At 36.3% G+C, this 26,088-nt stretch overlaps 1 protein-coding gene across 1 annotated transcript in view; it reads right to left on the reverse strand.

Moving 5' to 3' along the window:
• LOC109101270 (protein eyes shut homolog) overlaps positions 1-26,088 on the reverse strand; it is a 194,177-nt gene that overhangs the window by 112,115 nt on the left and 55,974 nt on the right. Inside the window, 6 exon segments of the mRNA XM_042769360.1 lie at positions 7,193-7,452; positions 11,590-11,711; positions 17,734-17,855; positions 21,849-22,046; positions 24,142-24,255; positions 24,508-24,621. Of these exon segments, the coding sequence (XP_042625294.1) occupies positions 7,193-7,452; positions 11,590-11,711; positions 17,734-17,855; positions 21,849-22,046; positions 24,142-24,255; positions 24,508-24,621 (930 nt within the window).

A 26,088-nucleotide genomic window follows, 5' to 3' on the forward strand; every position in this document is an offset into this window, starting at 1 on the left:
ATTTGGTGCCTGGGAAAAAGCTATGATTACACTCTGAGGGACAGCATCAATCTCAAGGAGACCATAGCTCAACTGACTATCTGGCTTAAAGAAAATTGACAATAGCCAGCTGCTCGGGAGGTTTAAGGTATGGTGCTTCTAGTATGGTATCATACCTAGATTACAGTGGCCATTCTTGCTATACGACTTCCCATTGACTCAGGTGGAAGCAATGGAGAGGCTGTGCAGTAGGATTTTGCAAAGATGGTTGGGTGTTCCTCCAACTTTCAGCACAGTCAATCTGTACAGCAAGACCTCCAAGCTCCGCTTACCAGTCTCCTTGGTGGTGGAAGAGTTTAAAGCCACCAAGGCGAAAACAGTCAGCACACTGCTACTGTCTAAGGATGTGAAAGTTCATCATGCTAATAAGACAGTGAAGTGTGGCAGGAAGTGGAAGCTGCAAGGCAGTAAAAAAGCGAATCATAGAAAATCATATTGGAAACACCAGGAAATCATAGGCCTGGTCTGTCAAGGACAATTGGGACTGGGAAACTACAAAGCCAAGAGTTGGAGTAAGGCTGATGCAAAAGGAAGGAGGACACTTGTGGTACAGAGGGTTAGAGAGGCAGCAGAAGAAGACGTTGTATAAGGGCAGTAGGGCTTGCCTCTCAAGGTCAGTGGATGCAGTGGGATCAGGCACTTGAGCGCTCACTGTCCTGGAAGGAACTCTGGAGTGCCGACCAGGGCAAATTAACCTTTCTTTTGCGTGCTGTAGCTGACCTATTACCAACTCGAAACAACTTGAAGACCTGGGGCAAATACGAGGATCCATCCTGCCATCAGTATGGAGCAGCATTGTGTACCCTGAACCACATTTTGACAGGATGTCCCAAGGCTCTAGGAGAAGGATGCTACAGATGGAGACATGATAATGTCCTTGTTAAAATTGCCAAATGGACAGACTTAAAAAAGAATTAAAGCCAATGAACATAAGACACTACCACCCAGAGAACTCAAGGAGAACTGATTGTTCTATGCCTTCTATGTTGTATCAAGCATCGGACTGGGAGATGCAAGCTGATCTTAAAAAGAAGCTTGTCTTCCCAGAAGAGGTGGTGACTACACTTTGACCAGATATGGTTCTTCTGTCCAGGAGCACAAAAACCATCATAGTAGTCGAGCTGACTGTGCCATGGGAGGACAGGCTAGCCATTTCTCATGAGTTAAAGAGGGCTAAGTATCAAGACCTGATCGACGAAGCTTCTATTAAATGATGGAATGCAGCGTTATTTCCTATCGATGTTGGCTGTTGCGGCTTCCCAGCTACATCTGTGTGCTACTTCCTACAGAAGATTGGGTTAGAACCTAAAAGACTGAGGAAAGCCACAGGGAGATAGCAGCAGAGACTAGCTCAATGTGGTTGTGGTCGATGAGAATTTCGTAAGCGGAATCCTTCTGCAGGTGAAAGCTGATCTTGTCTTTGCTGCCCCGCTCAGGTGAAGCGTACAGGTTAAGGCGCGAAACGCTCATGACCCTGAAGTACCTGCTGAAGATGCAGAGAGATTCCCAACAATACCATTATGCTGACCACGCTGCCATCAATGGCTACCAAGAATATTGCACCCGTAGCTGCTCTCGCAGTTCCTGCTTGTGGCAAAGCATCATCGATTTTTATTTCACTCATAAGAATTTCTAGGGGTGCTAATAATTGTGGCCAACATGCATTGGAGAAAAACACTTCATAATATGATTTTCCCCCAATTTTATTTTAATTGTTTTACTTCATTGATAGGATATAATTTTGTTAATTTTTTTGAATGAAAGATAAAAAAGATAAACGATGCAGATTTATTTTCACAGCCACCTTTGCTCATATTTACCATATTTAAGGGTGCCAATATTAATGGTTGGCACTGTAAATGTACACAGCATGTGTAGATAGCATGGAGACCATGTTTAAATATGATTGAGGTTTATAGGTTCACCACGCGGTCATATAATAATTATTAAATTATTTTGTGTCTGTGATGAGTGGGGCAGGGCCAAGAGCCATGGGAACGGAGCAGAGAGTAAATGATAACGAGTGACACCTGCGCCACTCGGGGTTGGGGGTTGCGGGGGGTTGGGTGATTCAAAACTTTCTAAACTCAAAACGCTTTTTTTTTTTACTACTTACACAATTACTTTAAATATATGTCATTATATTATTTACAATACACAGAGTGTTTGTAATGATATTTTTAGGGGGAGACCCCTTTAATCAAATGTCTGGTGAGTCTAGGTGTCTCTCTACCAGTCAAAAACTTTTGACTGGTACTGTGTACAGTATGTCAGCAGGGGTAATGGGACCCTTTGAAATGACAAGGAATGGGAATCAAAACATACTGAAGCAAAACCCATGTGTCTCTTCTCATGTCCCTCATCATCACAACATCACTCATGCAGCTGCTCTGACTGCTTAGTAACTTGCTGCAATCTCTCTCTCATCATTCATGGCCACCTGCCCTCAGGTGAGAGGTGTTACTGTCGGGGTGGTCCTATTCTTGCTGTACAACTATTTAAAAGCAAGCTGCTGTGTAAACACAAAAGGTTTGTGCCTGCTCAGCTGAACAAGAGGCAGGGTGAGATCTTGTGGCTAGCCGCATTAAATTACACAAAGGTCTAATTGAAAGGAAGGTTTATGTTAAAATGAAATGAAAATTTACGTTTTGAAATTCCAAACCTGTATTCTATTTTTTTTTGGAGGCACACAATTATTATTTTTTGAACAATACACTTTAATAGAAATTAAAGTGTATTGTTTTTTTTTATGACCTGTGCATGCTGTATTCCAAACTGTATTCCATTGAATTCATACAATACCACTGAGTGATGGAGGGACCTAAATATCTGGTTATTCACTACAAATGTTCTCCTCCGCTATAGCTCTCCAAATGTCATTCTCTGTTAAACTAGCAGTAAAATATATTTTTAAAAACATAAAGGTATTACATGGCTTAAGCAAATGCACTTTTAGTCAAGATTTTTCAGCAGCCATTTCTCTAGGCTTCAGTGTCTAATGATCCTTCAGATCTCATTCAGATATGGTGATTTGGTGCTCAAGAAATATTTTATATCATCATCAATGTTTGAAACCATTAATATGTTTGAAATGTTTGAAAACTGCTGAACACTTTTGTGAAAATAATGCATCCTTGTTAAATAAAAGTATTCATTTCTTTCAAAAAGAAAAAAATGACTACCCCCAAAACTTAACAATAATATAATATAATATAATATAATATAATATAATATAATATAATATAATATAATATAATATACAGGTTTAGTGCAACATGAAGGTGAGCAAACTATGACAATTTTTTGATTAACAAGTCTGCAAAAGATAGACGACTACAAAAAAGTGCAAAGTACAGCAGCTTTCGATTATAAGTCATTTTTGTAGGAATGCTGGCTGGGTTTCAGTCCATGGGTTGTGCAATAATACACAGTGTATCTGCCAGGCGACCTATGTACTAAGATATGAAGTGTGGGCTGAGAACGGCTGTGAGTCAGAGTGTGTGTAGAATGAGAGAGAGAGAGAAAGAGATAGTGAGAGAGAGAGAGAAAGAAATAAAGAGAAAAGGAGGTGGCATGTGAGCCTACGCACATCTCTAGCTCAGTAATGTATGCAGCAGTGGATGCTAATTTCCTATTTCTCTCCCCAGAACAGAAATCCAAGGATTGCCAAAGGACTCTATTTTTATCCCTCCCCAACATTCTTTTCATTTCCTGCCTGATACCGTTACAACACCGTCACACAAAAAAACTCATATTCACTGACTGGCCTCTGGCCTCTCTTATCCCACAAACTTCATTCTTTCAGGATGCCCTCAGCGAAAGAACGGATGCCAGGCCGGTTTGATCATGCAGGTGCCATCAAAGTGGGTCAGATGTATAACAAGGAAAAAAGCATTTGGCCACATCATAGTTCAAAACAACCAGATGCATTCTAGACAGGGGTGTGTGCACGGTCATCTCTTTTAAGAGTCATGCTGTAACATGGGCTCTTCTCTCGACGGACTGTTAAAAGTGATGAGTCAGACTTTTTCAGCTTATAATTTCATACAGAAGAAGGGTAAAGAACTTCTGAGTAGCTGCTAGGGATGCACATTTTGTTAAGACTGACTAGCAGAATTATTGTTATTATTAGGGCCCATGCATCATCATAAAAAAAATCTACAGTTGTATCTAGGTTATGATGTGAAATACTGACTACATAATGCATCTGCTGGTTTGCCCAGGACTTCAATTATCTTCAAGTAGTAAAGCTCTTTTCATAGTTACTGTACAGGTACAACCAGATACAATGAAAGCTGATTTAAAGTACTGCCATTGCAATTAATTATAGTACCAAAAACGTTGCTGCCATTGTTGTCACTTCCAAACACTCATCCCTAGTAACCACACAGTGAGACAGACCTCTGCATTATACAGTTGCACAGCGCTGTGGTATTCACTACTGTTGAATGAGTAATAGCATCTGAATCGCTATGGAGACACATCAGATTCCCTGTGAAACGGTGGCATGATCACCTGAATACAAATGTGCAAAATTTCAGGTTAGAGCAATCTGTGTCTGAAACGCAGCAGACATGTATTATGAGTAAGTGATCTGGTCTCAACGAGCATAATAATATCAGGAGGCTTTCAAATGGCAGATGAGCGTGTATGTGCGCATGCGAGTACGCTTCACTGTGATTAAAGAGATTGTGCAGAAACCTCTTTTGCACCCCCTGTTCTATGCATTCATCAGACAGGGCTCTTCTTCCTTTGATGGAAACCTGCAGCCAAAATTTAATGAAACACTTGGAACTTGTTCTTTGGCAGAAGTGATAGGGTCTGTTCTGTCTCTGCAGACAAAGTCAAAAATAGGAAAGCAAAGAAAATGGGAAAATCATTGGAAGGGTAAGACACCGTTTAACAAGGAAGAAAGTAAGATTCAAGCGGTTACAATGGCTTCAAATCACTGTGTGATCTTTAATAATTCTCTCCCATGCTGAAGACATCAATGGACAAATACTGCAGGGGAGAGCTGGCAGAACAAAACTAGAAAGTCATGCATATCCAGAGAGCCACAGTTTCCTCTCATGAGCCACTCTTTCCATCTATAAGTACAGAAATGTGGAGTATTTTAGCAGATTTGAAGGTTAGTTGAATATAACGCTTGCCAATTCAAGGGAGATATTAGATATGCATTTCAGATTATTGTAAATAAGAAAGAATATAAACATGACTGTCTATTAACTCTAATTTATCTGCATTCAAATGTTTTACTTAAAACACATTAAACAGGGTCATATAATGAAAACAACAAATTTTCCTTGAAAATGATACACTATGAACATACTATATTCAGATCTCACGAGTTTGTTCGACAATTCAAAAAGACCATCTATTGAAATCAAGCTGCAAAAGTGGCTCAAGGCTAATTAAAAAAAAATCTCCATGGTTGCGATCTCACATGCAGCCGTGCACATTTACATATTTGTCACACCTACTGGCTGCTCAGTTAGGGTTAAACAACAAGCTGTTCCTGTACAGAAACTATCACTTTACAGTATTCTTTTGAAGGATCTGCAAGTGGCTGAAATGTAATTTTACAAAGGTCTCTAATCACTTTAGTATGACTTTACCAATTTCTGTGGCACATTTCAGCATGAATGATTTCTGAAGGATCATGTGATGCTAAAAACTGGAGTAATTAACATGAATAAATAACATTTACAACACATTAAAAAAATAAAATATAAAAAATAAAAAAAAATAAAATAATCACAATAATACTGCAATAATATTTCACAATATTACAGTTTTTACTGTATTTTTGATCAAATAAATGCAGCCTTGGTCAGCATAAGAGACTGTTTTCAAAACCATAAATAAAAAAATAAAAATATCAACCTCAAATTTTTGAAGAGTGTGTAAATATTCCAGTCAAGTTCTTTATTGTCACTGTACAGGTACAAGAAGATTAACCCAAAAGCAGACCCAAAATCAATGCGCTGACCAAGAAATCAAATCCAGGTCGACTGCCTAGAAGGCAACTATACTCATCAGGGGAAGTTGTGGCCTAATGGTTAGAGAGTTTGACTCCTAACCCTAAGGTTGTGGGTTTGAGTCTTGGGCCGGCAATACCACGACTGAGGTGCCCGTGAGCAAGGCACCTAACCCCCAACTGTTCCCCAGGCGCCGCAGCATAAATGGCTGCCCACTGCTCCAGGTGTATGTTCACGGTGTGTGTGTGTGTTTACTGCTGTGTGTGTGCACTTTGGATGGGTTAAATGCAGAGCATGAATTCTGAGTATGGGTCACCATACTTGGCTGTATGTCACGTCATTTCTCTTCATACCGCCAAAGCAGTGCTGTGATTTTTATTGCGGGTTTTTCTATGACTTTCAACAAATTTCCTTACTTGCTTATGGAAAATAGATAAGAGCTTGTAAAAATTATTTTATATAAATTGCTGTGTGAATTTCCAAATCTCTGTTCGATCATTGATCTTTTGAAATAATAATAGAATTAAATGACCATACTTAGTGTACAAAATGTCTTCAATGAGGCCAAGGAAGGAGTCAAAGTTTTGTTGGGGCATGACCTCATTAGATCCTGCAAGAGATGCTGTAAGTACACCATCTGGCAGAGAAAAGCATCTTTCTGCTTTGATGGCCATTTAGAAGGATCTGTAAAAAATTTTGCAAGTATGGATGTGGTGAAAACAAATGTCTTTCTCCATATGTTCTATAGACCTCCTTGAAACAAGAGCCGCAAAAGAGAGACTGATGTTGTCATTTCACTCTACCCAAAAGCAATACCTTAAATTCTAAAGAGCAATATTCAGCAATAAATATTACGTTTTTTTTTTTTTCAAACAAAAACAGAAAAAATAATTTTAATTTCTACTTATTAACATGACTTTTCCATTTAGTGGAAGTCACAATTAAAAAATATTTTCAGGTTTTCCATGGGAACCCATTTATTGTGGACTGAAATAAGCATCTAGCAAAGATGTAATCAGAAGGAAATGCATAATATTACCTGAATAACCAACTCAGCGGAAGGCAAGTGAATTTAAACAAGCTGTAAACATAAAGCCTTGTGAATGACAGATCTCACCCAGCATGTGGGTGGGTCAGTAGGTAGGATATAGTTGGGATGCTACAGTATATCTCACCGACTGGGCAAACACAGAGGGCGGTTCCATCTGACTTGGCACGGCAGGTAGAGTTGTGCAGGCAGGGGTTATGCCGCAGGTCGCAGGGGTTGTAGGCCTGTTCACAGAGGAGGCCGGTAAAGAAGGGCGGGCAGGTGCAGGAAAACTCCCCTGGGATGTCAGACTCCACACAATGTGCACCGTTCAGGCAGGGAGAGGAAGAACATTCCTTCACATCCTCTCCACAATCCAGGCCTGTCCAGCCATGAGGACACGTACACCTATGAGGCAAAAGAAGTATTTTCACAAAAGTTCATTGTTTGTCAAGAAATTACAAGCTGACATTGCTTTTTATTATTTTTGATGAATACTGTGGCAACTCTTTTCCATATAACAAACATGAATGACGACCAAAGTGTAACAAGCTTTAAAATGACAAAAAATGCACCATAAAAGAGAGTCAGAAAGTACTCCATATCACTTTTGTGCTACAATACTGTTTAAAAGTTTGGGTTTAGAAAGATTTGTTTTTGAAAGAAGCCTCTAATGCTCACCAAGGCTGCATTTGTTGTCAAAATACAGTAAAAAACAAGAAGATTGTGAAATAATACTAGAATTTAAAATAAATGTATTCTAATTTAATATATTTAAAAATGTAATTTATTCCTGTGATTGCAAATCTAACTTTTAATCAGCCATTACTCTAGCTGTCAGTGTCAACATTATATTATCAATGTTGACAACAGCTGAGCTGCTTGAAATTAGATACATTTGTTCAGCAGTAGAAAGTTCAACAGAACTGCATTCATTTAAATTTAAATGTTGGAACTTTATAACCCCACTTATCATTTATTCTTTATTTAAGTTTTTTTTATTGGAAAAGAATATATATGAAAAAAAAATATTTTGTGTTTCATGAAGAACAAAGACATACAGGTTTGGAACAACATGAGAGCAAGTAAATGATGACAGAATTTTAATTGTCGTGGTCTATCCCTTTAAAACATAACTCAGAAAATAATAGTGTCTTAAAATCCTTTGGAATTCCATTGTGTGAAATAACAGAGGAAAATTATATTGTACTATTAAAATATTCATTAATGTACAGACCAACTGACACTCCTGGCACACAGTGACCTTGTAGCATAAAAGCAAATTCCCCCAGGGGCAGACTCCGATTTGGCTTAGCCCTGTGGTGCTTTTCACTAATGAATGTCATGCGTCTCTGAAAATCCCTTTTTGTTCATTTTAGACCAGGATTACAATGTGTGCCATGAACTAAACTCTTACAAATTAAACCTTCTACTTAATTTCAGGGGGGAAAAATCCCACACAATAGCTATATTAAAGAGACTAGACACGATAGTCCTCCAGATGTTATTAAAATAAAATGAGCAATGAGTCATAATTATATGGTAGAAATTCAAATGAAAATCATAGCGGACACATTTCTAAAACCTTCTATCATTCTCATAATCAAAACACAGCAGCCCATGAAATACAGTAAATTATTTACACAAAATATAAGAAAACAACTTAAAGAAACTGAGTTCAATCATAAAGGCCACTTTATAGCTTGACGTGCACAGTTTTCAGTCCATTTGATGTATTTCCCATTGAAACAGGAAATTAGGCCAAGAAATATATAAAATGGATTGTCTCTTTTTATGTATGTATTTATTTTAAATAGCCAGTAAGTTTTAGTTTATGTCACAAAAATCAAATCTGTTTATCTGTTAAAGTTAGTATTGTCAACTTTAAGGACTACATCAGCAAAGCTTACAGACATTGGCTATTATGAGCCACAAATTTCCAAAAAGCTAATCAAGTTTTAAACAAAACAGATTTTCTTTACTTTACCATTCATAGTCAAAACGGAATCACTGTTGGGAGATTTCTGGACAGCTGAGGGGATTTATAGGTTAATTGCACTATTGGTCTAAGAAGCATTAAATCCCAGACAGCTGGAAGTAGGACACTGTGAGGTTAGAGCGGCGAGCTGGGATTATATTTACCAGAGTGAATCCCAGAGAGTGCCGGAGGTATCTACATTCCACTTGGTGGCAGTGATCTTACAGCCGTGCTGCCAATCCCCATCTCAAACCCATCCTCTATTCTCTCTCTCTCCTTTCAGTCTATTTTCTTCCCTCTTTCTTTCTCTTCCTCCCTCTGCTGCCCTTAGCAAGAGGGCACATTAGGTGAATCAGAAGCAGGAGCTTTTTCCTCAAGAGAGTGACTGATTGAGAGGAACCTCCTCCTGCTGTGCTCCATTGATTGATTCATTTGTTTTACCTGCCATCTGCAATTCATTATCTCACTCATTTGTGAAAGTGCAGTCTGTCTCTGCGTGACAAGAGAATAGGTGGCTAAACTTAGTGCTGTTTTTCATATAGTCCAGGGTTTCCCTAATGCAGTTTTATGAACCCCTGGAAGTTTGCCAGGGAACTGCAGGGGGTTCGTGAGGTGATGAACAGGTGATAAGTAATTATATTGAATGTAAAATTTAAATAAATAAATTTGGATGCAAGATAATCACAATATAGCTTATGCAATAATTAAATCAAAGGCAGCAATTTAATTAAATAGCTGTAAAGTCCGATGCAGCTCATTTCATTGGATGACTGTCAAATATTCATTATTTATTTTTCAGTACAACTGTAATTTACAACTTTAATGTCTTTATTTTTATAATTAGAGTTAAAACATACTACTGTACTACTACAACTAATAATTATTATAATAATTTCTATTATTGCAATTATTATCAATATTAGAGAACCATGAACATGCAAATGTCTTGTTAAATTATTGAAAAATTAACTGAAAGGGATAATTTACTAAAATACTGAAAATTACCCCATGATTTACTCACCCTGAAGCCATCCTAGGTGAATATGCCTTTCTTCCTTCAGATGAATACAAAAAATGTCCTGGCTCATCCAAGATTTATAATGGCATAAAGGCCTTCTGAAGCGAAGCGAAGTGATGCGTTTGTGTAAGAAAAAAATCCATATTTAAAACTTTATAAAACTTAATCTCTAGAGAGAACATATCAGTCTTGCGAGTTTTGTTTACAGCAAAGGAAAACCAGTGTCCTCTTGACATACCGAAATCCTCTGACATTTTTTTTTTTTTTTCAAAATTCTCATTTTGTACTTCTAAAGTGTTTTGATTTGGTCTTTCCACTGCACTTCTCACTGGAAATGATTGACATATTAACTTAAAATCACAAGTGTATTTTTTCTTCTTTTTTTTTTCAAGTAGATATTTTATGTCTTAGAGGTTTGGCTGACAAAAAAGTCCATGAAAAACTAATTTTTTAATATCAACTAGTTGGGATGTTAACCCAATCCCAATAGGACATACCAGTATATGAATAACAATGCAAATAACAGTAGTTTATATTTTGAACTACTGTTAATTTGATATAAAATATTAAAAACAGAAAAAATACACTATATTAAATATAAGATTTTTTTTTTTTTTTTTTTTTTTTTACATTTTAAATGCACATCCCTGCTAAAAGTGTATTAACATCAACATTTAGGAGTTGACCTCAAAGCTGACACACATGGACTAAAAGCCTCAAAACTCTAATTTCATGTATTTAAATTGTTAATCAAGAGTCATTCTTAACCCATGGTAAATGTTAATTAATCCCGGGTAGTCATGTTTCATGATTTCACACTGTATATTTGTAAACCCTGGGTTAACATTTATTTACACATTTATGAGGTCACTCTACACTCCTCTGTCACTTTAATTTACTAACCTTTTCCATATTACAAGTTTGAAACCTAGGGATAAACGTTTTAAAAATGACGCAATGTTTAAGCCCTACAGATGCAACTTCTATGCTAAAGTTAAGTTTACATCACATTTATTCATTTAGAAGACACTTTTCTCCAAAGTACTGTAGCTTACAATTGAGGAAGACAACAGATGTATGCTTCTTAAAGGGATACTCCACCCCAAAATGAAAATTTTGTCATTAATCACTTACCCCCTTGTCGTTCCAAAGTCGTTATTTTTGTTTTCTTCTCTTACAAAAGTGTTCCAGTCACTTCATATAACCCAGATTGCACGTCTGATGGCAGATGGAGTGATTAATTACAAAATTTTCATTTTGGGGTGGAGTATCCCTTTAATGAAGCATTGTCCAGAATAGTATAGGCTATAATAGAGAGAGAATTAAAATATGGTGAATGTGTAAAAGAAGATTTGATTTTTTTTTTAAGAGTCAACATCAGCAGGAAACAAATAGAAAGGCATTTTAGTGATTAAAATACATAAACTGAACAACCTTATTAATCAGCAGGAAGGTTGTTGGAAAAACTAGTCAACCATGTGACCCATCTTTAGCCTGTCCATTCATCCAGATTTTCTTTGCTCCATTAAGATGTGTTTTTGCAACCCACCTGTAAGCATTGAGGAGATCTGTACAGGTGGCATTGCTTTTACAGGGGTTTGATGAACATTCATCAGTCTCCCATTGACAGAACTCCCCCTCCCAGCCGGGACGACAGAGGCACTCGTAACTCTGTAATGTAAATGTAGACAGCAAATGAAAAGATAATAGACAACGGTGTAACACTTTCATCTAACCCTTGCCTTGACCTAGATAAATGCAGCATATTCTGCCACCAATAACTTGACACACATAAAAATGTCTTAATTAAAACATTCACAGTCAATGAACAGAGTAAGAGATGATTTAACTTCCTGCCAAACAAATGCATGACCAGCGATGAAACACGATGCTACATGTTATATGTACCAAAGTTTCCATATGCTCCACTGACTACAATTGGAGTGCTATTGATCTAGTGCACTGGTGATGAGGCGGTGGTCATTGTGAAACTTTAATGGCTGACAGATGAGATGGCACGAGGTGACGCTGATTTTGATGTAACTATTCAATCACGCATATATAAGATTGTCATTTAATGAACTGGAAAGGCTTTCTGAAACCAGTTTTCTTCCCACAGATTCCCATTGACTGCCGTTGCTGCTCCTGTCACATCCTAATACATTTACTGAATGTTTTTGAGTATGTTATGATTGTAAAAGACTGACTTGCCATTTAATAAAAAAATATGGTATATGAATATATATAACAGAGATTTTAGAGTGCATTTTCATTATTTAAAATGAAAAACGTTCAATATCAGGTTGACTGACCCAGCACTGTCAAAAAAAACACCCAGCAAATGCATTTATGTATAAAACCCAACAAGCTGGGTCAACATAACCCAGCATGTGTTCTGTCCAATATTTACTCAGCACTGGGTTGCCAAATAACCCCGAAATGGTTGTTTTTAACCCAGCGTTTTTAGGGTACTTTTATTGAAAAATACGTTTAAATTGATCAAAAGTTACATTTATAACATTTCACAATATTTCTTTTTTAAATAAACGATGTTCGTTCTGCAAAGAAATTCTTCTATTCAAAGAATCATAAAAAATGTATCACGTTTCCACAAAATTAAGCAGCACAACTGTTTTCAATGTTTGTCCATGGTTTCAAAAATTTCCTAATATTTTTCAATTTAAAAATAATAACAGATGACATTTCAAGCATTTTTTGAAACATGAAACAAGCAAACAAGTAAATCTATAAGTAACTTCCAATTCCTCTCTCTTAGTCTGAAAAAAAAAAAAAAAAAACAACAACAAAGGCATACACACAAGGCCTGTAGTTGAGGTTTATATTATAATTTGCACTGAGGGCAGTCTGTGGGCAGCTTCAGCTCTCAGCCCACCTGGTATTAACTCCAAATGTATTTAGCATGGTTTTCAAAATTGTTATCTTTACAGAAGAGCAACCACTGCTATGCAAATGCACTCTCTCTACCACCCACCACTGCACATCAGATATTCAGGCATGTCTTTAAAGGCATGCAAACTATTAATTTTGGCATAAATAACTAAAGAAATCTGCATGAGCCACACATTTCAAAGATAAATATTCAGATTTATACCCCATGCTCTGAAATGAACGGCACTTGAAGTGAATGAATTTGAGCTCTCTACTTAATTCTCGAATACGAGATACAATGTAAATGCATCTTCTTCTTTTCTTCAGATGTGTTGTCCTTTCCGTCTTGGTGAGTTTACTGCAACTCTCCCATCCACTTTGTAATTAAAGTTTTCATTATGAAAATTAATCACTGCGGGTGGTTTGTTGTCTGTTATTTTGCATGGGAAAGGTTTATTCAATCTCATCCCATTCAAAGGAAATAAGCGCAGGTTTGCACAGTCAAGGCATGGTTAGAGTTCTTCATCATGGCTGCCCTGAGGATTTATCCTGGAGTGCATGCTAATCTGTGCTTCATCCAGACGCAGACACAGTGTTAAGCTCTGCCTAATGTAATTTGAGCACCGCAGGCCTTATTCATAAGACAGAAGAAGCTATGCAGACATGGTGTGATAGATCAGATGCTTCCAGAAGACTTCTGTTTTTCACCCCTGGCTAAGGATAGTATAATCTTATTTAGGCTGCTAAATCATCAGCTGAGATCGTAGCTCTCCAGAGAAACCCGGGGTTGTGTGGGGTATTTTTATTTTAACAGAAGTAAATAAATAACTATGTAAACACTGCCAGGAAGTAAACTGCAATCTGTGAGAAGGATTTCGAAAGCTTGCTCCTGTCTCCACATGAAGTTGCACAAGAAAACATAATTGTGATAGAATGAGTTAGAAACTACTATATGCAAGGTGAATTTCTGCATAATAGTGCGGTAAATTGCTGCTCGGAAAGACTACAATGAAAAAAAATAATTTATATATGTTAAAATAATGTAATGATTTTAAATAATTATGAATAGCACTATTCATAAAATAAGTTCCGTCATACCACATGCTACAGTACAGTGAAATAGCAGACTCAAAATTACGGCAGAATACATACATAAATATCAGTCAAATGGGCTTTCAAAATTAATCACTAAACATGAGTAACCGAAAGCAGACCACATGAAAAAAAAAAGCAAAAAAAAAAATTTAAATAAAAAAAGTAAATTAGAATTCCAAGAACCATTTGCTTATACTGTAAATATTTCAAAATTACAATTAATAATTGTAACAATAAGTAATAAGATTGCTGAAGTAGACACCTTAACTTAAAAATAGCTTTATATTATACATTATCTTAACCTATTACTGAACTGAAAGTCAAAAGGTAGAACCATATTTATTTTTCATACTCCAGTGCATGCCGGGAAGACAGCGAATAGAACTGAACTACAAAACCATTGCTGGAGATGAGCAAGGCAGCACATTTATAACTCGACTATGAAACAACTACACATTGAACAGCTTTATGTATTACTGACGTCCTTAATTTGGTCACATTTTATTGCAGTGTTTGCTATCGTATAAATTATTTAGTAAATGATATACTCTAGTACAAACTGATATTCACAATAAATCATTAATAAATATAAAATAAAACAAATTTGTACTATTACTACAAACAACAGCTACCAATACAAATCAATATATAAATGTATATATGTATGTGTGCATTTCATACAAGCAAATACATCTTAATTGAGATTAAAAGTCTACAACGTGTGAAAAATGTTGGAGAAAATTGGATTGCCAATTTTCTAGGGTTAAGGAAAATACTATATAAATGATACTGGCAATTTAAAAAAAGATGGAGTGAATATAGCAAATAGATGAGCAGAGGACACATAGACTGTGGTGTTCAAATGGAGTGATTTGTTATGTCTTAAGAGAACACAGAGGACATTGGGCCATTACGCACACTTCACAACACCATAATGCTCAAGGGATATGTTGTAACAGCCCCTTCAATAAAAGACAAGTTCAGAAAAAGCTGCTATGGGGATATAAAACAGAGTGTTGTCTTGAGGTTGTTTAACACTTCTGAGATGTGAAGTGAAAAGAGTGAGGAATGATGTAATTGGCTTAAAGTCTTGTTCCTATAGCTCCACTGATACCATAATTGTGGGAATTAATCCCCAGGGAACGTGTACTTATTATTTGGATAAAAGTGTCAGCCAAATGAATAAACAGTATATAATATCCATCCATCCATCCATCCATCTAAATTTCAATATTAAAAAAACAATAAAAGAAATAGTGACCCCTTCACTGTGCAATTGAATAAGAAAAATGAAAGGGTAAATATTTGCTTCACCATATAGGAAACCCATTGAAAACCCGTTGCAAAACTACATTGAAAATGTCTCCAAGTCACAACTTCTCTCCACATGCCTCTAAATTCAGTCAATTCAATAAGTCATGTTTGTCCTTCCAGAGACCCACGTATTGGGCAGGTGGAGACTCCTGTTGGCAAACCAGCATGTTAGAATCTGCATTTTCACACACAGAGGATGGTCAATCTAATTAACTGACTGTATGGAAGTAATTAACGCCCACGTGACTTTCCATGGCTGGCCCTCGCTCTCCATCCCACATCCTTTGCTATATAATCAGCACTTGAAAACATAGAATTTAAGAGCTCAATTATTCTATTACATGGTAGCTAAATTATTTCCCAATCAGTGTCATACCTGTGACAGTAGAACTATCTTTTAAAGCACTCACGTGGTGACCCTACTGCATGAGCGTTTATAGAGCATATAGAGGTTATTAACACATTCATGCCATTCTAAAACTTTATTGCAAGCCCAAAACATGTCAGATGACAATTACTCCATGTATTTCTTTTAAACCTCTTCCTTTACATTTGTAAGCAAGGTCAAATATTTATTTAGACTTTCGAGTGTATCGTGGCTTTGAATGGAGTGTCATGATGACTGCAGCCACCTCATAATTCTTGCATGAACTTAATGATAGTGAGAAGAAAAAAATGCATGTTGTGGACACCTTAACACAGGTTAAGATCTGCAATAGCAAAGACATTGGATCATCTTTTGTCAGGGTTACTCTCTATGCATCTCTGAGATGATCTCATTCCTTGATACAAAATTGCTACTCAAATCATTAATTAACTCAGCATGCAAGAGGGCTAATATCCCTGCCTGCATTTCTGTCCACAGGACAGCTGCTTACAAACCGCCCACCTCTAGGTTTCGAAGGATGCCGTGAATAGCCCAAGTACATTCTCCATTCAGAAACCGGGGCCTAGGGTTGCATTATTCATCATGAATAAATGATAAAAAAAATTGCCCTCCTCTTCAGTTCTGAGATATACTGGAATAAAAATAGAGGAAAAGAAGAGAAAGTCTGTGAGATAAATAAGAAGCGAAGGGGCTGGGGAGGGGCGGAAGAGTGTGAAATGAGAGCACAGAGGCCGGTATCTCTCTTTCTGGCTGTATTAGAGTGGTTTTGCTGAAGGGGAGGAAAAGCCGATTTGGGATGAGAGCCAAACAACTACAGTACATGTCACACAGGCTTCTGAGCCACTGATTGCTCTCATTGCCCCTCTCTTTGTTTCACAATCTCAGAGATTGTGAGGTAACAAGCTTAATCTACAGAACAAAACTGCAACTCAAACACACAGATATTACAGTTCATAAAAGGCAGAGTAGTGAATTTTTAGGTAAGCTTATGGTTCATGGTACTGTATGCTTCGGTTCATAAGTGGCACAACTGTAATAAATCAACAGCTACTGTATATGGAGTGCAACAGTGACTCCCCACTTTTTCAGCAGACTTGGTTCCATAACTCCAGTCCCATGAAGTCTTGCAAATGACAAATTACAAATGACAGATGAATATAAAAGCTGTTGCACATACAGAAACAACAGAATTTACATTTGTTGGAAACTAAAAACATTGGTGCTAAAATTATTCTTCCGGTGCAAATTGCTTGTTTTGGTTCTCTGAATGGTTTGCAGGTTTCTTTGCACAATCATGGGCAATGTAGATTTCCCATCTAGAATTCCACTTTAAAACACAATTATCTAAATATAAGCTAAAATAATGCAGACTGAAACCTTCAATATATGTATATACCATCGAATAACAAGCTTGTAGCTTAGAGTAGGTCTGTCTTTTTAAGGTTTATAAATTATTGTTAAAAAACAATTTCCCTATGGAGAAAATGAATGGGATGAGAAATGGAAACCTGACTGTTGCACTACATAGATATCAGAAATAAAAGACCAAAATATGATTTAGTATGCAAATAGAAAAAAATAAAAGGAATTCAGTATGTGTATAATACAGTCAGTGCTGTAATAACTGTCTTTAAAACAAAACACAATCTGTACATTAAATTGATCTATTTTATGGCACAGTTTGAATTATTAAATATATAAAAGTTTTAAAAATAATCAGACTGAAATAACTGCAGAAGTGTGTGGAGAAGAACAGCATGGTTACAATAGGCCTATACATTATTTGTTCTGTGCCGGTTACTTAATATCTCAGCTGGGCCAAGGAATGATTAATATTTTATTAATTGCCTTGCACAGAGAACAATAATCATTTAACAACAGATGTTACAGCGCATTAGAGGTTATTATATGTAGTTCCTATATGTATTATTTTAAGAACTGCTGTTGTTCTCTCCTTAAGAGCTGTCTATAGAAACTAACGGTTAGTTGAAGATTAATTGTGCTTACCAGATGGAGGTCCACACAAGTTGAGTTGTTTTCACACATGTTGCTGACACAGTCATTGATGTCCTGCTCACATCTTATTCCAGCGTAACCAGGGTTACACAAGCAGTAAAAACCATCCACAGCTGCAGCAGGAAATACACAGGGAGACAGGAAAATTCACTTTAGAATAGTTGAAATACAGTTTCCTATTTTAGAAACACATAAGAAACATTTACAGAAAAAAGTAAAATTGCATTGACGTGCTTACAAACTTTATCATTCAATGACTTTGTAGGTGCAATATTCATCTTGGGCAAAATTTTCAGGGCTGATTATGAAATTAAACCTTGTAAAGGCAATGTCAGTGCATAGATCATAGCAAGCAATAAAAATCACCCAACAACCCAATTTTACAATAATTCATAAATCTTTTTATTTTATTTTATTTTTTTACATTTTTATTTGATCAAACATACAATAAACAATGATGTTGTGAAATATTACTAAAATTTAACATAACACTTTTCTATTTTTAAATATAGAATTTATTCCATTCCCAGGTTGTGCTGCTTAATATTTTTATGGAAATTGATAAAAAAATGTCAGGGTTCTTTGATGGACAGAAATGTGAAATATCTAAATGAAATATCTTCTGTAACATTTTAAATTGCTGTACTGCCACTTCTGAACTTCATAAAAAATTCTGATTTTATTTTGCTAGCATCCCTAGCACAGTTAGCTAACCAACTATGATATTTTTGCAATGTCAATATCTATGTGCATTTCTTATAGGAAATGTGGGATGACATGCATAATAAACAATTTAAAACTAATTAGAATGAATAACTTACACAGAACAAATACTTTGCATATATACATAAAATGCTTTTGAATTTTCAGATTTGAAGACATGGGACCTTGACATTTTAAGCACTTAAGACATTTAAAGACACTTAAGACGTTCAATCTGTGGATAAAAAATTTTAAGCTCTACAAGCGCCTCGTTTTTACACTCCCTCCACAGCCACAGAAGTCAAAAGACTTATCATATTCTCATCATATTCTCTCTTTTGTCAGTAAAACTGATTTTCTCTGCTTGTGCAATTCCGTGGTCATTTATATTCACTCCAGCAGCTGGAAACACAGCGTGTCCAATTAAATGTAAAATGTGTGTTTGTGTAGCCATCTCTTTTACAAATGCTACAAGAGTGTCTGTGTCCACGTTCTTTACGTTGCATCTGACTTCTGAAACCTAATGACCCATTCCACAAGCCTTTAATCATTAATGGCGTTGAGAAGAAATGCATCCCCTGCCTTTCTGCTGCAAAACAGCAGCCTGTGTCAGAGGTAATTGTGGGTCCTTACAGCTGCAAATTTATTACAAGGCATGCGCCGAGTCCCAGGATTCTTCATTATCCCTTAGATTTACCACATAATCTATGCTGCCACTCTGTCTTTGTTCATGTACCCACGATTACTCTCATTAAATGCTCAGGGTCCAGAGTGGCACCCGTATTACTCACACCAGCTTCTCAAAAGATACACCTTGCTCTCTCACTCTCTCCCCACACAAACACAGCAGATTGCACACCTCATATATTGCAGACAGGCCCTAAGGGACAGCATGTGTGGGGCTGTTTTTGCTGGTGCAGCCTGGGAGAAAGTAAACAAGTAAACTTTGTCTGACGGAGATTGTAGGAATTGGAGATGTTGGTAGACAAGACAAAGTGGCTGCAGGTTTGAATCCAAGTGGTGGACGAGGAATACTAGGTTGCCTGGTTACAAAATTGTCCTTCATCTCTGTCACCACTTTACCTCAGAGCATAGTACTTAAAAGCAGGTTGCTCTGGGAGTGCAATTAGTGAACTACATGTCGGATAAAAAGCATCTGCTAAATGGTAAGAAATTAGAAGTTAGGTACATGTATAGTATAAGTTAGCAAAGCACAATATAGCATACAGTAATATTGCATTACAGCACAATACAGTGTACCACAGCATGTTAATATGCATATCAAAACTGTGCATTAAAGTTACACTTAGTAGTTATTTCCTCATGTAATAAACAATTCATCATTAAGACTTTTATCTTTAAACCTTTGCTTCTTTCCAAATTACAAGTCCATAATCCATAATAATGCTTCCTCCAGTGAAAAACCGTTTTCACTTGTAAATGTTACTTGAACGGTGCATATTTCTCTCTTGCTTCAGATGAGATTACTTTTTCTCTGGAGAAAGCAATATTATTTAAGTTAAACACGCCTTAATGATGGATTTGTTTCTTGCAAACACACATCTTTTTGCTTCACAAGATTATCTTTTTGCATAAAGGAAAAAAATAATCTACATCGTTGTAGACGCTTAATATATGTCGAACACAGAGGTGACAGCATGTACTGCATTCAAAAGTTACTGTTATAGGATTACTGGTCTACTGCCTGGGGTTTCTGTTTTATGATGCTCTTACATTCATTATCTGTTAAATCACCACACTGCTTGAAACTATCTTTAACAGATTAATATGACAATAGTCGCAGCTCTAATTTCCCTTTTTGATTCCAAGTGCCCCCATTGCCAACAATATTCAGAAATTACTTTCAAAGGATTTATCTGGTACTACTGCTGTAATAACAAAGTTTCTCATTTTCAAACTTTTTTATATTTATTTATAGAAGCTAGGTTCAAATGAAATAAATTCTTAAACTAAAATTCCATGATTCCAGAAGTTTCAATAATTGTTCTTTAGGAACTTTTTATTACCAATGAATTTAGATGACTCATATTTTATTTTATTTTAATTCACTAAAAGCAATTTCTAACCTATAAAATATTTTAGAGGCTGAAATTTCTACCCTATAAAATATTTTAGAGGATGAAATAACTAGTGAAAAAAATCATTATAAAAAGTGTATTAACTTCTGTGACTTTTTCCAGATCTAATCACATATTTTAAATCCCTAAAATAACCCAATTTGCCAAGACTGTGAGAACCCTGGTTATTAAGCTCAAATGATTGTTGTTGAGGAAACAAATTAAAATAAATAAATACATAATAATAATAATAATAACAAAATAAAAATAAAAATAAATTACAATGACAGCTTACACCTTGAATTTAAGAGGTTTTAGCTTACTCTAAAGAGTTCTGGAAAACTGGATAACTTCAAAATGGAAGCATTAAAGCCTATTCATCAGAATCCTGCAGTGTTCAAACCTAAAGCAGGATGGTTAGCAAGTTGATAGCAAAAGTATTTAGACAAAAAGGACACTGGACAACACATACCAAATTTAAAAGTGTTGTCTGCTACTTTGAGGGGACGATTTACAGCCTCTTTTAAACAAACTGTAAAATCTTACGCAGTTATCAAAGTCAAGGTTTGTCTTCGTCTCAGTGTCACTGCAATGACATCCACCATTATGCTATGGAATTAAATCTTTATCACCCAAATAAAATACTGTCAACTGGAAAACATCTTTTGTTACTCATTTTAAAGGCCCTTTGCTATATACATGATGTCTTAAGTGTTATATGCAATAATAAAGACTGTTTTCAAACAGGTTTCCTAAACACTTTGCCTGTTTGCCATTGGTTGGAGGGTTGTATGCAATAACTGATCATTTAGCCTACATATACAACAGCATTAAGTGTGTTACAGGTTCCAATTTTAAAATACTTCATTGCAAAGGCCTATTTAGTGCTTTGCTATCTGTAATCCCTAACTGACAACATATATTTGATCTATGGCTTTTGCAATGATTTCTACAGAAGATGCAACACAAAAGGGCAAAAAACAGCTTATTTGATTGCTAAGGGAGAACAACACCCTGCCTTGGGCTTTGATTGTATTAACTCTGTTATTTATCATCCATTATGCAAATTACAAAGCAGCATTTATGCCTTACAGATCCTCTCTCACAGCTGGAGCAAGACACTTGTCAAAAGCACACCAAAGCAACTGTGGCCTGGTCATACTGAAAGGAGAAACTTGTGTCTTATAAAACTGCTTCTAAAACTAAGTCACGGCGAACACTGTCAAAGGGGTAAACCAACAGTGCCTTAGAGTATCAGTGTGCTAATGAGACTGAAGGGAAACGTTTTGAGTTTGGGAGTTCAAGGCTGAGAACTACAGTATTTACCATCGTAACAGAAGCCGTGTAGACAGGGGTTGGAGCTGCACTCGTCTATGTTGATCTCACAGCGGGGCCCCATGAAACCCTGGCGACATCGGCACCGGAAACCCAGAGGGAAGAGGATGGGATCAGCCTCCTCCACACACTCTGCCCCGTTATCACATGGATTAACGGCCTCACAGGGCAGCAATTCACAGTTAATCCCTGAAATTCCAAATACAGAATGAAAAATACAATTCCATCTGTAACAAAAACAACAACAGAAAATGTTTTGGCTGTTTGTTTACTCTACAAATTCCTATAATTAATTACTTAAAAGGCCTCTATTGCTACATTTAAGTCAAAAGCAGCCTTGTCACTTCTTAAAGGGGTCCCACACATTTTGACCACTGAATTTCCATGACTTTTCCAAGACAGAAGCACAAACAATCCTTTTAATTATTTTTACCATCAAACATAAAAAAAAATCAAATTACTTAAAATGAAACCACTTTGTGGGGTAATATAATGTCACAATAATGACTTGACTCTTCTAGTCACTCACAAGGATTAATGCACAAGGATTTTAATTAATTAATTGTTTTAATTACAGTTTAGCAAAAGCATTAATTAAGTGCAATTTCTCACCTAAGACGTTTTTCAGCCCTTAATAAAACGGTACATATTTTTTGAAAGGTTTATCTTTAAGTAAAATTAACTGAAATTAATTAAATTCCATATTTTCTAATTTTTACCCTGCTGACTTAGACTATCTTATTAATTGTAATTGTTTTTAGATGAGTAATGTTGATCTCACACAAATGTTCCTGCCTTCTTTCATGAACAAATGAATGAAGCTGATATTTATATTACTTTCCCATAAAAAAACAAAAAAAACACTTAGACTAGTTTGGGTCATTTTATTTATTCCAACCGGTTATAGATGAGCAATCATGATCTGTTACCAAAATGAGTTATCGTAGTAGAAGAGCCAGACAGAAATCTGTAGTCAAGCTGGCCACAAGGCTAGCCTGGTTAAGCTGGTGCAAACTGTTTTTTTTTGTTTTAAACAAGGAAATGGATTAGACAAAAATATACATGAATCAAAGACAGTACAAGAACCCATAACATAATGTCACATTAGAGATGGATCAGAGATGGATACGTGAGAACAACTTTGAATTGTCTAATTACACTCATGGCTTTGTTGGGCAATGACCGCTACAAACTCTCAGGGTTTCAATTAACACATGGATAGACTATGCACTAATTGTTAGCCAGACTAGATGCTAGATCATTTAGTAAAGGATAGCTGTGTAATAGGTAGGTTAATGTTCCCAGCATCCCTCCATAGACATAGACACACTATGCTTGTGTCTCAGAGCAGCGAAGCCGCCTGTGCCTTTTTTCCTCAATTTCAAAACAGAATAACCGATATCATCATTATCCCTGACAACCTAATTTGCGCGTCTAATGGAAGTGTGATCCATGATCTCTGTTTGAGTATAAGCAGCGATGTCTGAGCTGCCTGATTGATTTTAGATGAGATGCATTCTGTGTCCAGAATTGACCAGCTGAGCATCAAACATGCACACACACACACACACACACACACACACACACACACACACACACACACACACACACACACACACAAAACCCCCCAGAAAATATTGCATAAAATACAGATGTGTAAAACAGGTATATTCAGACAGCACATAGTTTCCGCAGTTTGCTGATCTGAATAACATAGTCAAAGAGCACAGTACACTAAGGGGAATTCGTCCTGACATTTAGGTCTGATTCGATCAACCTCTGAACTGAACCAGCATACCGCAATGTGTTCGTATAAATGCAGGGCTTACTACAATACATTATCCTCACCAAAATGTTCAGCAGTTATTCTAAAATTGTTGTAAATGAAAACCATGCATTGTAAGGGTGAAAATACATTAGAGAGAATTTAATTTCTACCTTAAACAATTTCTGACATAAAAAAATGTAATCAAAAGGTAGATTATAAAGCAGCTTGGTGAAACCACATTATGTTGAGAGTCCAGCCTATCAGAATTTTATTTAGTATTTTTTTTATACTTTACATTTTTTATAATATTTTATTTGAAATATAATTGACACTATACATTTTACTGGACATATACACATTTTAAATTCATTTTAATTTGAAATTATTGTATGAACAATGAAGATGTCTTGTGGCAATACTGACTGCATGTGTTCAGACAGGTGAGAGGAATGCTCTCTAAAGTTAATTAACTTTGCTTTTCTTCACCCTTCACCCCAGTCCCTCAGTCTTCATTACCTTTAAATGGAGCCGCGCATCGGCAGTAGTAATTACCCTGTTGGTCAATGCAGGTGCCTCCATTCTTACAGGGATATGAGAGACACTCATCAATGTCCAGCGAGCACTCGGGACCTTTAATGCACAACATAAAGCAGAAACATCAGAAATCAGAAAATCTTTAAAAGAAGCCTGTGTCTCTCAGAGAATATTTGAGAGACAGCTTTCCACAAATTACAAAAATATGACATTCATAATTAAGACATTTAATATTTGGGGACTATTTATAGTTTTAAAGAATCATATTTTTGTGCTGGGCCCTGTGAGAGCAATAGAAAAGCAATGGAGAGATAATCAATGCGATAATGCTATAAATATTAGACACACCAGAGAAACCTGATGGGCAAATGCATTCAAAGCCATCTGAGAGGTCCAAACACATGCCATTATTCATGCATGGTGATGACTGGCATTCATCTATGTTTATGTCACATAAACTGCCTGAAAAGCAAGAGAAAAAGAGAAAGGCACACAAAAAGAAGAAAAAAAGATTGAGAGATGTCGTAGAAATTCCCATGCCATCCAATTATAAGATTAAGTTTTCACAGCACAAAGAATCTAGAATAAAAGTAAAAACAAATCTAAAATCCCTTTTTAAGCCTTCGAGAAATACACCTCCTGGTTTGAAATGAAAGTAGATGAATTTATATTCCGTTGGGCAGGAGGTTCCTAAAATATACTGAGAGCTTGAGTTACCTCCAAATGAGCCTATTTCCTTTCCAATTTGCATAAACATGAAAGAATTAAGTGGAAATTACTCTCGAAATAGAAATTTAATGTGGCTGGATAAGAACTAAAAGTGCCCCTCTGTTTTAAAGGGTTGTTTGTAAACTAAACATGACACACTAAATGATCATATCGCTTCACGATGAAGTGTGTATTTTTTTTTCCGAATTAAAATACTTCCATCTCAGTTTCAAGTGCTGAGACAACTATAAGTAGGCCGTTCACAGGTTAAGTCCTCTGTGGCGATTTAAAAACATTGCTATTTGTTTAAATGGGTTGTCAACTTCTGGCTCAAACAATGGACCCTTCTCATACACTGTGATGACATGTTTCCACAGTTATTAACATAAATCAGTTTTTTTAGATTCTTATTAATGATGAAAATAAACAAAATTATGAATAATTACAGGAAACCGGTTAATGCTGCTGAGTGAGTATTTCTAATACAATGGCAAATTTTTCTAATTTTCTCTCTTCTAACCAACATAATGTAGCTCTTGATTTTTCCCCTCTTTTGGAAAGTCACAGAAACACTAACATAATTTTTTTTTCTTTTGCTTTTGGGGCAAATTGGAACACAAACATTAAATTTGCTGTAGTTTTCCCAACTATGATGACTTTCACTTCTGAGAGCCCCAGAAAAGTGAAAATATTCCATGATGTGAGTTTGGTGCTTTTTCTGAACAATTCCATTTGGTATTTCTAGTAGCACGGAAATTACACACTTCACCTTAAAGTTCCCTATCTTTCAAGGGGTCATATGATGCTGCTAAAAAGAACATTATTTGGTGTAATGAAAGGTGTTTATGCGGTTTAACGTTAAAAAACACATTATTTTCCACATACTGTACATTATTGTTTCTCCTCTATGCCCCGCCTTCTGAAACGTGTCGATTTTTACAAAGCTCATCAGTCTGAAAAGCAAGGTGTGCTCTGATTGGCCAGCTATCCAGTGCATCGTGATGCCGAATACTTCAAGCGTGTGACGGAAATGTTACGCCGCTTAACATATTGTGATGCTCTGTCCGACCGGAGCGACGAGACATAAACATAAAACCCATTATAAATGTGATATAAACATGATTTCTAGTCGTGTCCTTTTTTGGAAGGCCAAACAAAGTAGTTTTGCTTTCTCAATCAAACAGCGTCACACATCGCGGCCTTGAATGAGCAGAGGCCGGA

Source organism: Cyprinus carpio, chromosome A13 (assembly GCF_018340385.1).
Source record: "Cyprinus carpio isolate SPL01 chromosome A13, ASM1834038v1, whole genome shotgun sequence".
NCBI lineage: Eukaryota > Metazoa > Chordata > Actinopteri > Cypriniformes > Cyprinidae > Cyprinus > Cyprinus carpio.